This window comes from Raphanus sativus, chromosome 6 (assembly GCF_000801105.2).
Source record: "Raphanus sativus cultivar WK10039 chromosome 6, ASM80110v3, whole genome shotgun sequence".
In the NCBI taxonomy this organism is placed as follows: Eukaryota; Viridiplantae; Streptophyta; class Magnoliopsida; order Brassicales; family Brassicaceae; genus Raphanus; species Raphanus sativus.
This window is the reverse complement of record NC_079516.1, coordinates 14,631,810-14,646,718: the sequence shown is the minus strand read 5'-3', so window position 1 is coordinate 14,646,718 and position 14,909 is coordinate 14,631,810. Positions and strand designations below refer to the sequence as shown.

At 35.2% G+C, this 14,909-nt stretch overlaps 1 protein-coding gene across 1 annotated transcript; it reads right to left on the bottom strand.

Moving 5' to 3' along the window:
* Nucleotides 1-6,365: 6,365 nt before the first annotated feature.
* Nucleotides 6,366-11,807, bottom strand: LOC130496372 (indole-3-pyruvate monooxygenase YUCCA6). Its single transcript, XM_056988394.1, has 4 exons — nt 10,539-11,807; nt 7,485-7,733; nt 7,259-7,381; nt 6,366-7,086 (listed from the first exon to the last, which is right to left on the bottom strand). The coding sequence occupies exons 1-4, from the start codon at nt 11,250-11,252 to the stop codon at nt 6,838-6,840; spliced, it is 1,335 nt and encodes a 444-aa protein (XP_056844374.1). The 5' UTR covers nt 11,253-11,807; the 3' UTR covers nt 6,366-6,837.
* Nucleotides 11,808-14,909: the final 3,102 nt, after the last annotated feature.

Genomic DNA, 14,909 nt, shown 5'->3' with positions numbered 1-14,909 from the left:
AACGTCTTCTTTCCTAAATTTGCATCCTCCCAAGCTCGGGCTTCTGCTATTGCCTTTGATATGATATCTTCCACCTGATACACTTTCCCTTCAAAAACTAGCTTATTTCTTGCTGTCCACAAATTCCACAAGAACCAGGGTACAAGTGGAGATGAGATCACTCCTAAAGGGGGAAGGCCTGCTCGGTGCACTTGAGAAGAATACCAGTCTGAGAATAACAGTTTAGGAGCCTGATTTGTGGTTGGAGGTAAGAGAGGGACTTGAGACCAGAACTGGACTGCAAAAGGACAGGAGAGGTGAATAAATGTGAAATAGATTCCAACTCTCCACATCTTTTGCAATTCAGTGCTGATTGTATTCCTCTTATCGCTAGTAGAGAACCCACTGGAATCGCCTCTTTCAGCACTCTCCACAGGAAGTGTTGTATCTTTGGTGGTACCTTTAAATTCCACACTTCCTTTTTCCAATCAAACTGGTTCGGTTGTACCAGTTCCTCTTCAAAGAGCTTCCTATAACCTGATTTAGCTGAATAAATTCCTGATGCATCAGGTAACCAGACTTGTCTATCCCTTGGTTTCAGAGAGCTAGGGATGATTAATCGGATTTTCTCCTCATACTGAGGTAAATGCAAACGGATTTTCTCTAAATCCCAATCATTTGTCTGCGGGTTCAGTAGATCTGCCACCATCAGCTCTTGGTTGTCTAGTGTTGGTGGGCCTATTGGAGCTTCTGGCTTAGAGGAGGAGAGCCATTTGTCTGACCAGACTTTGATACTTTCTCCATTGCCCACAATAAAACCCAATCCTTTCTCCAGAACTGCTTTCCCTGCCATCACGCTTATCCAACCATGAGATGCCCCTGATTTAGCACCACTCTCCAAGAAAGAGCTATCTGGAAAATATTTTCCTTTGAGAACTCTTGACAGTAGTGAGTCCGGGTTGTGCATAATTCTCCAGCCTAATTTTGCCAAGAGAGAGTCGTTGTACTCCTCAAAGTTTTTGAAGCCTAGTCCTCCCATGGATTTTGGTAGAGCCATTGTACTCCAAGCTACCCACGCTATCTTATGCACATCTGGTGAACTGTCCCACCAAAATCGAGTCAAGATAGATTGAATTCTCTTGCAGAGAGATATTGGGATTTTGAAGCTAGACATTGAGTAGGTAGGGAGTGCCGTTAGCACTGACTGGAGCATGACGTGTTTTCCAGCACCCGACATGAAGCGAGTAGTCCAGGACTGAGATCTCTGCCTAATCTTGTCAACCATTCCAGTAAACACATCTTTTTTCCTCCTACCAAAAGTTTCAGGGAGGCCTAAGTACTTTCCCATACCCCCTTCATTTGTGATACCCAGCGCAGACTTCACTCTTTCCTTGATGCTCTCCGGAGTTTTAGACGAGAAAGTAATGGTAGACTTAGACTGATTGATGCACTGGCCTGAGCTTAGCTCATACCTTTTCAAGATATCACTCAATGCTCGACAATTCCTCTCGTTCGTTTTACAAAATATCATGGTGTCGTCCGCGAAGAGGAGGTGATTAACATACGGGCTTCTCTGAGAGACTTGTAATCCGAGCAGTCTTCCATTCCCTTGAGCGATTTTACACAGACCCGGAAGCACCTCAGTACATAAGATAAAGAGATAGGGAGAGAGTGGGTCTCCTTGTCTTAGGCCTCGCGATGGTGTAGTCATTCCTTGCGGGGCTCCATTTATGAGGAAGGAGTACGTCACCGTAGTGACACATTCCATAATCCATCTGATGCAAATATCTCTAAACCCCAGCTTACTAAGAACCTGCTCCAAGAAGTCCCATTCAATGCGGTCGTACGCCTTGCTCATGTCCGTTTTGATGACCATGGAGCACCTTTTCACTGCTTCTGAATTCTTCAGATAATGAAGAGTCTCATGGGTGACCAGGATGTTATCTGAGATAGCTCTACCCGGAACAAACGCTGTTTGATGCTGCGAAATCAGAGATGGGAGGAACTGTTGTAAACGTTTGGTGAGCAGCTTCGCAATGATCTTGTATCTCACTGTGCAGAGGGCTATTGGTCTGTATTCCGCGGCCGTCTTAGGTGCTTCTATCTTTGGGATCAAGCACACGTGAGTCTCATTGATCCGGGGGGTCATTGTACCCATAGTGAAGAAGCTCCGAATTTCTCGGTAAATATCTGGTCCCAACAGACTCCAGAAAGACTGGTAAAAGCTTGCAGAAAAACCATCGGCTCCCGGTGCCTTGCCTCCATTTATAGAAAAGAGGGCTTGTCGCACTTCCTCCTGGTCCGGGATTTTACATATGGAGTCATTCATCTCTTCTGTAACTCCACATGTAATTGTTTCTTCCACTGTGCTGAAATCTGATTCACCATTAGAGGAGTACAATTGCTGGTAGAATTTCTCGAACACCTTCCCTACATCTTCCTCTTCATATGTAGGTACTCCCTCCGCGTTCTCAATGGTAGTGATCTGATTTCTCGCTGTTCTGACCTTAGTAACCGCATGAAAGAAAGCACTGTTTCTGTCTCCTCCTTGCAACCATAGAATTCTGCTCCTTTGCCTCCAAAAAAGCTCTTCCTCTCTATACGCCTTGCTTAGTGCTTCCGTGAGTATCACAATCCTACCAGAGTCTGGTACTGCTGCTGATAATTCTTTTTCCAATTCCTGCTGATTGAGAATCATGGCCTTTGTGCAGATTTCTTTTTGAATTTTTGACCATTTGATGATTTCTTTCCTGCATCTCGATATCTTGATCTCAACAGTCTCCTCCGCACCTTTTTGCCAAGCTTCTTCAATTATTTTCCGAGCATCTTCATTGTCGTTAAGTCGCCTATCATATCTGAACAGCCTCCTCTTTTTTACCTTCTTCGCGTCCAAATATGTCAAGAGTGGACGGTGGTCCGAGCCCTCATACCAGAGGTAATTGCAGCAGCTTGCTGGAAACATTTCAGCCCATGCCAGGTTGGCCAGAGTTCTATCAAGGCGAGATTTGATATCGTGGGTGTGTCGTCGACCTCTCCAGGAGAGCTCATCACCTGTATGCTTCACATCCCACAGTCCATTAGTCGATACGAAGCTTCTAAAAGGGATAAAAGATCCTTCGCATCTTGATGGGCCTCCTTCCTTTTCACAGTTATCCAGTATGTCATTGAAGTCTCCCGTTAACGCCCAAGCAGACTCTCTTCCCTGTCCTAATGTCGAGATTTCCTCCCAAAAATCAGCTCTATTCTCTTGTTGTGGCATTCCATAGATAAAGGTTAGGTAGAACTCTTTTGACTTGTGGAGCACCTTCGTATCTATGAAATTTGGAGAGGAGCTCAGAACAGTAAGATCAACTTCATTTCTCCAAAACAGAGCAAGACCTCCACTGAGGCCAGAAGGTGAAATGAGTAGATGGTGTTTATAGTCAAGCGTTTCAATATTTGATAGAACAAAATCATCTTGATTTTTAGTTTCCATAAAATACATAATGTCCGGAGCATGAACACTTCTCAGCTCTCGGACTCTAGGAACTGTCAATTCACCTCCCAATCCTTGACAGTTCCAACTCAGTACGGCTAAGGAATCAGGTCTGGTGGACCGTGAAAATCCACCTTCCCTCTGCTTGAGCTTGGTCCCGCTACCATCCCCACTGCTGGGGTATCAGTATCCTTACTAGAAGGTAAGTCTTGCTCTCTTGATGTCTTATCAGTACAGAGCCGTTTTCGAGCTGGGGGTCTCCCTCTAGCTGCCCTTTGTTTTGTTGTGCGGGCTCCTTGAAGAGGGCTCTGGTTTCCTCGAGCTTTAACTGTCGCTGTGACTTTACCCGTAGGAGCCTTTTTTGTTACTGGTTTGCGTTGAGTAGGTTTCTTTGTGGCAGCTCTAACTGGGTTTTTCTTTCTTGAGGCAGACGCCACTCCTAGTCGTAGTGCTGCTGGTGTTCTCTGTGGTTCTTCCACCAGCGGACTTTGATGCTCTCCATCTTCATATTGAACTTCAACATCTTGAAGTCTTGCAAGTAGGGAGCTCGATAATCCTGTTGCCCTTTGCAGTTCTTCATTTGGCGGTTCAATCCTTTCAAGTGCTGAGATTCTTTCAATTGAGGGGATGATTCTTTCCTCAATCCTTTCCAGTGCAGAAACTCTTACTGCTGAGAGATTTGGTTGTTCCTCAATCCTATCAAGAGCTGAGATACGTTCTCTTGACCTGCTGTTAACTTCTACACCTTCCGGAGCATCCGGTAACATCATCTTTTCTCTAGGAGGTCTCTGGGGTGGGGTACGAGAACTCAGAGATTTTTGTCCTCCTTCGTGGTGCCTTTCCATCTCCTTACTGCGATATACTGGAGACCGTTCTCTAGAGATTCTTCTGATTGGCGTATGATAACGCTGAGGAGGAAAACTATGTTGAGATGATAGTTCACGCTGTTGCCCTCTCTCTCTCTCCCTCTTTCTTCCTTCCAGGACTCTTCTTTCATCCACTCGTGAGAAGTTTGATCTCGATCTCTCGTTGAGGGAAGACCTTCCCCTATATGGCTCTTGAAGCCGAGAGTAGATAGGGCGATGGCTGTTTATCGTGTGATCTCTTGACTCTAGTCCCCTCTCTCTTGAGTTGAATGAGGTTTACCTTCTGTGATCATGCTTGCGACGGTGGTCTTCTAGTTTCTTCAGAGTGTTGTGTTGGCTTATCCCTTGCTGAATATCTATCTTGTTGTCTTTATCCCTATTCAGAGGGCAAGTGTCTTTCTCGTGACAGAGAGAGTAACAGATGAAGCAGTGTTTCTCCAACTTCTCATACTCTAAATCAACTGTGATTATTTCGCCATCCACTTCCACAGGTATATTCATTTCCAGTTTCCTCAAGCCATCAACGAGGATACGGATTCTTCCATGCTTCACATCCTTATCGAGGATCTTACCAAGCTCCTCACCTATCGTCGTCAGCGATAACTCGGTCCAGTAGTGTAATGGTAGCCCATGGACTCTTATCCAGAAGGCTATCATACGAGGGAAAGAGTTAGATACCACTGGTTCCCATCTTTGGAGGAGGATCATCCATCGCTTGTAGTGGTAGGGACCTTTTCTGAGTACCGATTGCAGTGCTTCTTCAGAAGTGAAGCGTATCTGGAAGAGGTCTGGACCCAATTCTCTGCCTGTCAGCTCTCCTTCCACATTCCAGTACTGGATAAGCCAGTCCACTACCCACTGTGTCTTCTGGACTGTTGGATTTGTCACACGGCCTATCAGAGTGAGCATGTGTTCTTCTATCAGGTTCGAGTTGTTGCTTGGAGGGAGTCTCACCGGAGCTCGCCTATTCTCTCGAGAAGAGTCTGCTGCCCATTTTCCTTTTTCTGTTCTTGAGTACTTGTGCGCCATAAGTTCTGTAGGAGATGAATTCTTTAGATCTCTAACAAGTTGAAGCTTTATCCAAGCTGGGAAAGATCTTTTAACTGTCCTCAATCACGAGGTAAATAGAAGATAGCTGGAGCTTCTCAGGTGTCGGAGCAAAGATTCTTCATTTCGTTGGAGCAAAGATTCTTCATTTCGTTGTAGCTTCTCAGGTGTCGGAACAGTACTTTAAAAACAAATTATTCTTCTGTTAATCCTGATTTATATGCCTCAATCTTTTGTGGCCAAGCGCTTATAGTTTGTGGTGAAGTTACTAAGAATTTGTTGGTACCAATTCAGAACCAATATTGATTCTCCTTGTAAATGTTATTCAAATAATTGATATTTGATAAAATTAGCAAAAAAAACATTTCTGATACTAACATATATGTAGCTGATAATTTTTACTAAAACCAGTCACTATAAATGTGATCCATCTAAGTTGCTTTAGATCAAATAAACAGTTTTGTTAGCCAGGTTTCACGATTTATTATATCACCAATTACGATTTAATTTCTACAGGCAAAATACATGCAAAGTCGTATGGTTCACACAAAATCATTTGTTATGAATTGAATGAGAAACTTCATGGTGAACTTATTTTGGTTATCTGTTTGACGTCGCTTACCGCAAATAATACATGAAGATTTTGCTAGCATTTTCCATGGAATATCGTATCAACACGACCAAGGTAACAAATCTATAATGGAATCTAAACCTAACAATCTATCTGACATGGGATCTAACTAGTATATATTTATGTATAATATAGCTAGCTAGTTTAATTGAAAAATATGACAAGAAATCATGTGGAGATCGTACATCTAACAATAATTGGAAAACGGGTCAGAAGAATGATAAATGTGCAGGACTTAATTTCTGACGAATGTACAAGGAGGTGGTCCATATTTATATGATACTTCTACTAGGGAATGAAATCATTTCGACAACGAAATATCATTCACACACTCATTGGTTTTTTGGTTTTTGTAACAATTGAACTCTTCGTATGTCCGTCCGTTGAAAAGCAAGAGTTTTAATCAAACACAAGTGATATGTACATACTTCATAACAAAAAGAAAAAAAAAAACTCACCACAATCCTCTGCCAAAAAATGAACTAAAAAAGGTAAGAAAAACAAAGAGCATACCTAACTAAGGAAACTAAAGAAAAAAAAAAAGAAAAATTTGAAACATAGAAAGAAGGTATAGAAAGATTTACAAAGTGGGTTATAAGCATGCAAAGAGAGAGGGTCCCCTCCTCTCCTTTGGGCAGATGATCATCAATTCCCACCACAATCACTCTCACTAAGTTTCCTTTTCATTCTTTCTTTCCCCCAATTTGCATTGCAGCTGGAGATAAGTCCTAATTTACATAACTCTCCAATTCTGCTTTGAAATCAAAACCATCAACCTTTTTCTTCGATCTCTACCTCGGCTTCAAACATGTTGTTTCTTGACAGAAACCTTCCATTTCTCAACCGTCTAGTACTCTACTACAGGATTGGTCAGATTTTCTTGCCATGAATACTTGTATATGTCTATGGGGTTGATCAGATTTTCTTGAAGACTCGTATATGTCTTGAGCTATTCTCTTTGCATCCATTGATGCTCCAAAGATCCCACGTTTTGTGAATCCAACTGCATATAGCCCACAGTCCCCTCTCCATCCCTCTGGAAACTCTTGCATTGGAAATCCATCTTTCTTACTAAACATTTTATTCTCCTGCAAATTTATTTGGTTTCAAAAACCATTTAATGCGACTTCTTAAATAATGGATATATATATACATATAGTTATATTCCTAAGAAAGAAGTTATTTTTTAGTAGGATACTAATGATGATTGTATTAAAGAATGTAGACAGGTAAATAACTATATAATCATTATTGGACTACCTTTAGCCAAGAGGGTACGTTGCTTTTGTAGCCAGTTGCCAATATTATGGCGTCAAATCTCTCCATTCTCCCGTTATCGAATTCAACTTCATGCTGTTTTAACCTTCTTATTCCGGAACACACCTTTTACCATTTAAACAAATCATATATCACAATCAGTAAACCGGTTATATATATATATATATATATGACCGATATATCATGGTTGATTAAGATATATCTGTACCTTGATATCTCCGGTTTTGATCTTGGCAAGCGTTCCAACGTCGAGAACTGGAGTTTTGCCGGTGAGATTTTTGAGCTCTAATGGGCCTATCCGGGGTCGGTTAAGTCCTAACAGGGTGGTATCCCCGAGGATGAACCGGGAAACAGCCAAGAGGAAACTGTCAACGAGTTGGATGGGCAACCATTTGAGTAACAACATGGACAGGCCAAAAGTTGAAGTACCCAACATCTCTCGTGGTAGGACGTGCACCTTCACCAGTTAAAAGAAGACATAATTAGTAAATATTGCAATAAAAGATCCGAATGAGAAAATCGTTTTCTAATATAGAGAGACTATGATTTTTTTGTGAGAATATTTGCGCATGCTCGTGAAAATCCCAATAAAGTTGTGTTCTGATAGTTATCATTCTCTAAATATATTATAATAATGTATTTCCGTATTAAATAAACTAGGTGATTTTCCCGTGCTCATGCACGGGTATAAATATTTATAAAATAAATATATTATAATAATTAATTTATATATAATTTAATTTTAAATTAATTTATAATAGTATGCATAATTTTTATTAATAATACTAAATTATTTTAATTAGACATATGATTTTAGATATATTATATCTAGTCTATTTTTAAGAATCGATTTAGTTATCATTTAGGTATATTGGATTGCATTTATTTCTCTGAATTCAACTATAATATTTTTGTTCTAAATATATTAAAATTTTGATTAATTTTCTTATTTTCATTTATGTTGGTTGTCGTCTTCCTTAATTTTAATATAACTTATTATTTTAGATATAAGGTTGATGAGTCTGTAAGTATATTGAGTTAAATATATTCTTTCAAATTCAAAATTAAATATAATTATTTTTATTTTTATGGTTTACGTGGTCGGACTAATAAAATTAAGTATCCAGGCTCCGTTTACTAAAAATTCAGTTGATAATTAATATATAATATGTTATATATAATTAAGTTAAATCAAATTAATTTTATTTATCGTTTAAAATGCATGTATGATCATAATATTTATCAAATTATATGTTCATTTAAAAATATATATATATTAAAAAATAAAAGATGATCAGAAGGAAGTTACAAATATAAGTAACTAATATATTTTGGGAAGCTCATGAACACATATCAATATTTACAATAGATTAAAGTATTTAATAAACTCTAAATAATTTTATGTCTTAGATTTATTGAAAGGTAAACTAAAATTTATTTTAATTAATATAAAAATAAGAATTCATATTTAATTTGGTATTTTGATTATAGTTATATTAAACTCAGCAAACCTAAAAACATTAAAAATAAAATTTAATATTAGGAAAACATAATTGTAACAATGAAAATATAATATATCTACATCGTTAAAGTATATAGTGTTATGTTATTTAAAATGTTTTGGAATTATTTGATGAAAAATGGTCTATTTTTAAAATGATAATTTTTAATATCCCTTAAAAATAAGCAGTAAAAATTTGTGATTGTATTTGAGAAATCATATTATATAAGTAAAATATAATTTATAGATATTATTTCTGTAGATATTATAGTCAACTAAATATATGAAAGATAAATAAAACATTTCAATAATACTAATTATAAACTATTTTTAGTCAATTAAACATATATCATTTTATGCTACTTAATTATTTTATGTAATCATCTGTGAAATTAGATATATTATCAAAATATTTCTATTGCTTTGAATATATATATATATATATATTTTGTATTGTTTAAAACTATGTTTTAAAATAAATAATATTTCTTTTTCTTTATCAAAATTATCTTTCTGAAAATTGTTTTTATGAAATCACATGATATACATATATTTTTTTCATCTAAGAAACAATAGATATAAAGCAAGTATTTTATTACCTCAAAAGTATATTTTATGTTATTTAAAAATATTTTTAAAATAGAATATTACTATCTTTTGAAATTTCCTTTTTTAACTAAATCATATTATATATACATATATTTTCGTTTTTAAATTCAGTTTTTAAAGTTTATAAATGTATCCTTTTTAATATATATGTTATGTGGAAATTTTTTAAAAGGAAATTAAATTAAAAATAACAGTATTTAAATGTAATATTTTTAATTCATTAATGGTATCAATGTAATCAACTATCGTGAGAGTTAACGTGAGCGCGACATCGATTTTTAAGGTTTATAAATGTTTCCTTTTTAATATATATGTTATATGGAATTTTTTAAAAAGGAAATTAAATTAAAAATAATAGTATTTAAATGTAATATTTTTAACTCATTAAGGGTATCAATGTAATCAACCATCGTGAGAGTTAACGTGAGCGCGACACGTAAGAAACTGACTTCTCAAATAATATTATAGAGATTAGGTAAACCTTTTTATCCATTTAAAAAACAATATTAACACATTGTTGGAACTTGAAGTCACAAGGGCCTAATAGATAGAATAAAATCTTAGATTAGAATGATACCACCATCCTTTGTATTTCCCGTAAATTTTTGAAATAATTAAACAGATTGATAAAAATCAAATGTGGATATTATCAAACTGAAGAGCTCAGAAAACAAGGCTAAATAAATTACAATTCAGAAATTATCAAGTTGACCATGAGTGTTTAATCAAAGTTCTTTTCTACCACATACTCTTGACTAGAACCTTTTCTCGAAACTTTATTTTCCTCAAAACATATTCGTAGAAAAGAATATTATCTAAAATACAAGAAAATAACTAAAATGCTTAATTGCTTTGTTTTAATAACGGATAAAAGAACTCAACACATGTTCAAAATCGTAAGAGTTTAGAAAACAGAAAGGAAAGTGTATAATTAATATCTATTAAAAGAGTTGGGTATATCAACATGAATGGAAAACAAACCTTTTATATGATTTTGTTTTTAGCATAGAAGAATTCTATAAAACATGAAAGAGACTCAAAAATATCGAAAACGCATATAAAAAGGTTAATTTAACCTCCCGATAACTTTTTGCCTAAAAATGTTTTTAAAAAAAAACTTTTTTCTTAACAAAATAAAAGAAAGAGACTCACCGCGTCTCTGACAACGAGCGAAGGCTGAGCACCGAAGTTACAGAGATCCAAACAAACCTCCATGCCGGAGTTTCCACATCCCACGACCAAAACCTTTTTCCCAGCAAAATCTCCACCGGTCTTATATTGGCTCGTGTGCTTAACCACCCCCGTGGCCTTAAACTTCTCCATCCCTTCAAACCTTGGGACCACCGGCTCCGCATTCTCCCCCGTCGCAGCCACCAACCACCGGCAAACATATTCCGTCGTGCCCTCTTCACCCACGCTGGTCACGCGCCACATCCCAAGGTTCTCATCAAACTCTGCCGACTCAACCGTCTGACCAAACTCCGGTCGTATATCGAACCTCCGGGCGTAGTCCTCGAGATATTGGATGAACTGCTGTTTGGTCGGATAAGTTGGGAAGTGGTCGGGAAAGGGGACGAGAGGAAGCTCACAGAACTGCTTAGGAAGGTGGAGATGGAGCCGGTCGTAAGTCTTGAGCTGCCATAGTGAAGCTATGCAGTTTGATCTCTCTAGTATTACCGAAGTTATGTTTCTCTCCTTTAGACAAGCCGCCGTCGCTAGCCCCGACGGTCCTGCCCCGACGATCACCGGCCCGGTCACGACGCAGACGCGACGTGGTGACGTCATCTTGCCGTGGTGGCGCTTTGTGGACGACAAGTAGTCATGTGCTAGTTTACCTTCCATCTCTCTCTTCCAACAAAAATCCATATCAAGAAAGCTAAACCAAGAATCACTTCTCTCTCTTTCTCTTGCGTTTTATAGGGCCTTGGTAGGTATTTGTAATGTATTTTTAAGTACGTATTCTTAAGAAAATAAGAGAAGGGTTTGTAGCATAGAAGTGGTGGTGGTGGTGGTGACAGTAGTTAAGGGCAAAGGACAGATTGAATAACTTGACATTTATGGTGTGGAGTAAGAAAGTAAAAAAGGGATGGTAAAATAGTGTTTTTGTCAAAATATATATAGTTTTTCTGAAGAGAATATTATTATTCTGCGATCAGAATCAAAGAGGTTAGGGTTTGGATTGAATCTGCTGAAAATAAGGGAGAGAGAGATAGAGAGAGATCTTATCCAAATAAGAAGAATGAGTAAAGAGAGCGAGAGATTATCGTTGATTTGTGTTTTGATGAGAGTGGAAACAGGAGGATGATCAGAGAACTAGTCTCTTAAATCTTATAGGAGAAAGAGATTGTTAAATTGTTTGTTGTGATGTGACTATCTCTCATATATATGTATATATATGTGCTTAAAATGTCTAAATATGAGTTTATTTATTTAATTAATGGAGTTCTCCTTTTTTAATTTCCACCTATGAGATTTTTGTGTTCCAATACACTTTTGACTAGTTACCTCATGGAAATCTTTTGTAAAAGATTGATGTAGGTAATCTCTTGTTTGCCTTTGATAACTCCATGTATCAACGATTAATATGAATTTAATTTATATTATAAGAGTAATTATATTTTGAGAAAATTCCATAAAAACACTCTAACTAAATTTTCTTAAACTTTTTAATACCCAAATTTTTTGCTAGCCACTTCAATACTTCACCTAATTATCTTTTTAAGAAAAATTTAACTAAGTATTTTACTCATTTTAATACATAAAATTTTAAAATTGTTTCCAATTTAAAACCCAAACTATGTTTATTTCAATCAAAATATTAATAATTTTTAAATGAAATTAAAAATATATAAATTTACAAAATAAATCTTAATAATCATAACTTTATTTTAAGTTTTAGAAACAAAGTAAATAAATTTTGAATTTTTAGATTGTGTGTTCTAAAATTTTGTTTTGAATTCAAATTTAGTCTGATTTCAAAATTAAATAATTTTTTTTTCCTTCAAATTAAGTTCTTATAAATTTATTTGTTTCTCTAAATTTTAGCTCGATTCTTTCCTAAAACCTCAAATGTAGAAATTGTTTTAAAATTTGTAGATGTTTTTTTAAATTACGTTTGAAATTTATTAGACATTTGAGTAAAATATATATTGCTTAAGTATTAATATAAGCATTAATTAAAGAGTTAGTATATTAAATTGAGTACAATAATTAGTTAATATATTAAATTGGATAGAAGAAAATTTGAATATTAAAAAACTTAACGAAATTTAGTTGAAGTATTTTTGTGAATTTTCTTTTTGTCTCTATTACATCATTTTCATATAGTTCTACATAGGCTTCCACAAAAAAAATTGGATTTTAAGGGTTTGATTGGTAGTATAAGCATAATCATTATGCTTGTCATTATCCAATCAATATTTATCACAAAATCATTTAAAAATCATTTAGAAAATGTTGACGCCTCTCTTTGATTAATACTCTTATATGGAGTTTTTGATAGAAAATATGGAGTTAGAATATATAAAACCTTAAAAAAATTATATGTAATTAACTTATTTCTATAATAAAAAAATGAATTTATATTTTAAAAATAAAATTTGCTATTAAATATTTTAACTATTAAAAAGAACAATATTTTACATTTAAAATATAATATAATTTATATAATTACACATATAGTTCATTATTTTTAATTAAAAACATAACATAATATATATTACAAAATAATAATATCTATATTATTTATAAAAAATAAATTATATGTCATATATTAATTTTTGTGATGATATTATTTATAAATCATTTACTGCTCTACCAATAAATAAATAATGATAATTTATACATAAATTATATATAATTAAATTTTTTATTTAATAATATCATGGAACCTATATAGATGCTGAAATTTGATCTCAAGTGTTTTCTGTAGAGTGTGAATCATTATTATTATATTCTTTGTTTTATCTGAATCGCAGTATACAGTTGGTATATTTACCGGTTGTATAATCCAAAATTTAGTTGAAAAACATGTAAACTGGATCATGATTTTTTTTTCAATTTGTATTAAATAAACATAAATTCCTTTTGAGTAAGCAACAAAACTAGAAAAGGTTGGATTTTGATTTTAGTTTAAAATTAGACAGTTTTTCTTTTTAAAAACTAGTTTCATTTTAGGAAAGTCATTTTACAGAAAAACTAAATTGGATAAAAAATGGGTTTTAGAAAAACAAAAACTGACTGCGTATCATATTCTTTTTGAATGCCCATCTGCTTTACAGGCTTGGGCTTTATCAAAGATCTCTTCTCCCCTTGGAGTTTTTTCAGCATCATTAGTTTTCACTAGTTTGGATTATCTTTTTTTGGAGACTCCCAAAAGATATTGGGTCAGATTATTTTCCATGGATTATGTGGTATATATGGAAAAATCGAAACGATAAGGTCTATAAGAAATAAGGATGGCAATCCCCCGGAGATCCTCCGTTTAGCAGAGATTGAGGAAAAGCTTTGGAATGAGGTGTAAATATTAATTAAGAAATCCTATGGGTTACCTCAGAGTGCCCTCAATTTGCACTCTTTGGAATCAACTAGAGTTTGTTTTGTAGACCGAGCTTGGAAAGAACATGATGTCTTCACTGGTCAAGGATGGTTTTGTAGACGGACGGATTCCGAAAATGTCATGATGGAGGCAATGAATCTCCGACGTAGTCTATCTTCTTTACATGCAGAATGTGAAACGCTGATATGGGTAATGGAGTGTATGAAAATCTTGCAATTTTCAGATGTAGTTTTTGCAGCGAAATGTTCTCAACTGGTGAAGATGGTGTCGTCACCTGAAGAATGACCAGCATTTACTTCACATATGGAAGAATTTTGTCGAAGTAAGACTTTCTTTCCTACCTTCAAAATCAGACATATTCCGAGGGCACAAAATACAATGGCAGACAAACTTGTACGTGGTGTAAAGAGTTCTCCTTCAACTATGGTTTATGTCGATTCAGTTCCTCTGATTTGGTTTTCCGAACCGATAGGAAGTCCCTAGAGTAGTCTATTGTTGTCAAAAAAAAAATGAAAAACAAAAACAATGAACCTCTATTTGAATAAAAACTAGAATTCTCTTACGCATCAAGGTAAGCAACCCATTTGGGTAAGATCAGCTACAAATATAATTTTTTTATTAATTGTAAATCAAGGAAACACAAAATAAGACCACTGAGATACATGGTTAAGAACACATGCAATGCAAATATCAAAAAATATATAGATGGGCTTCTGCAGAGCAAAATAACGGCACATCAACTTCACGAGGTTGTATTTCATTGCACAATTAAAGAAGGTAGACCAACTTCGTTATATATTGCAATTTGCATGCCGACTAATTGGTTGATAAAATAATTACAGTCGCCACAGTTCTAACCTTCTTACCAAGCCCTTTTGGTATTTAATGTTTTTTTTTCTCTGGCCTTCGACTAGTATATATTTGCTATAGCTTTCGTCATTTCGGATGTCACAATGAGAAATAGA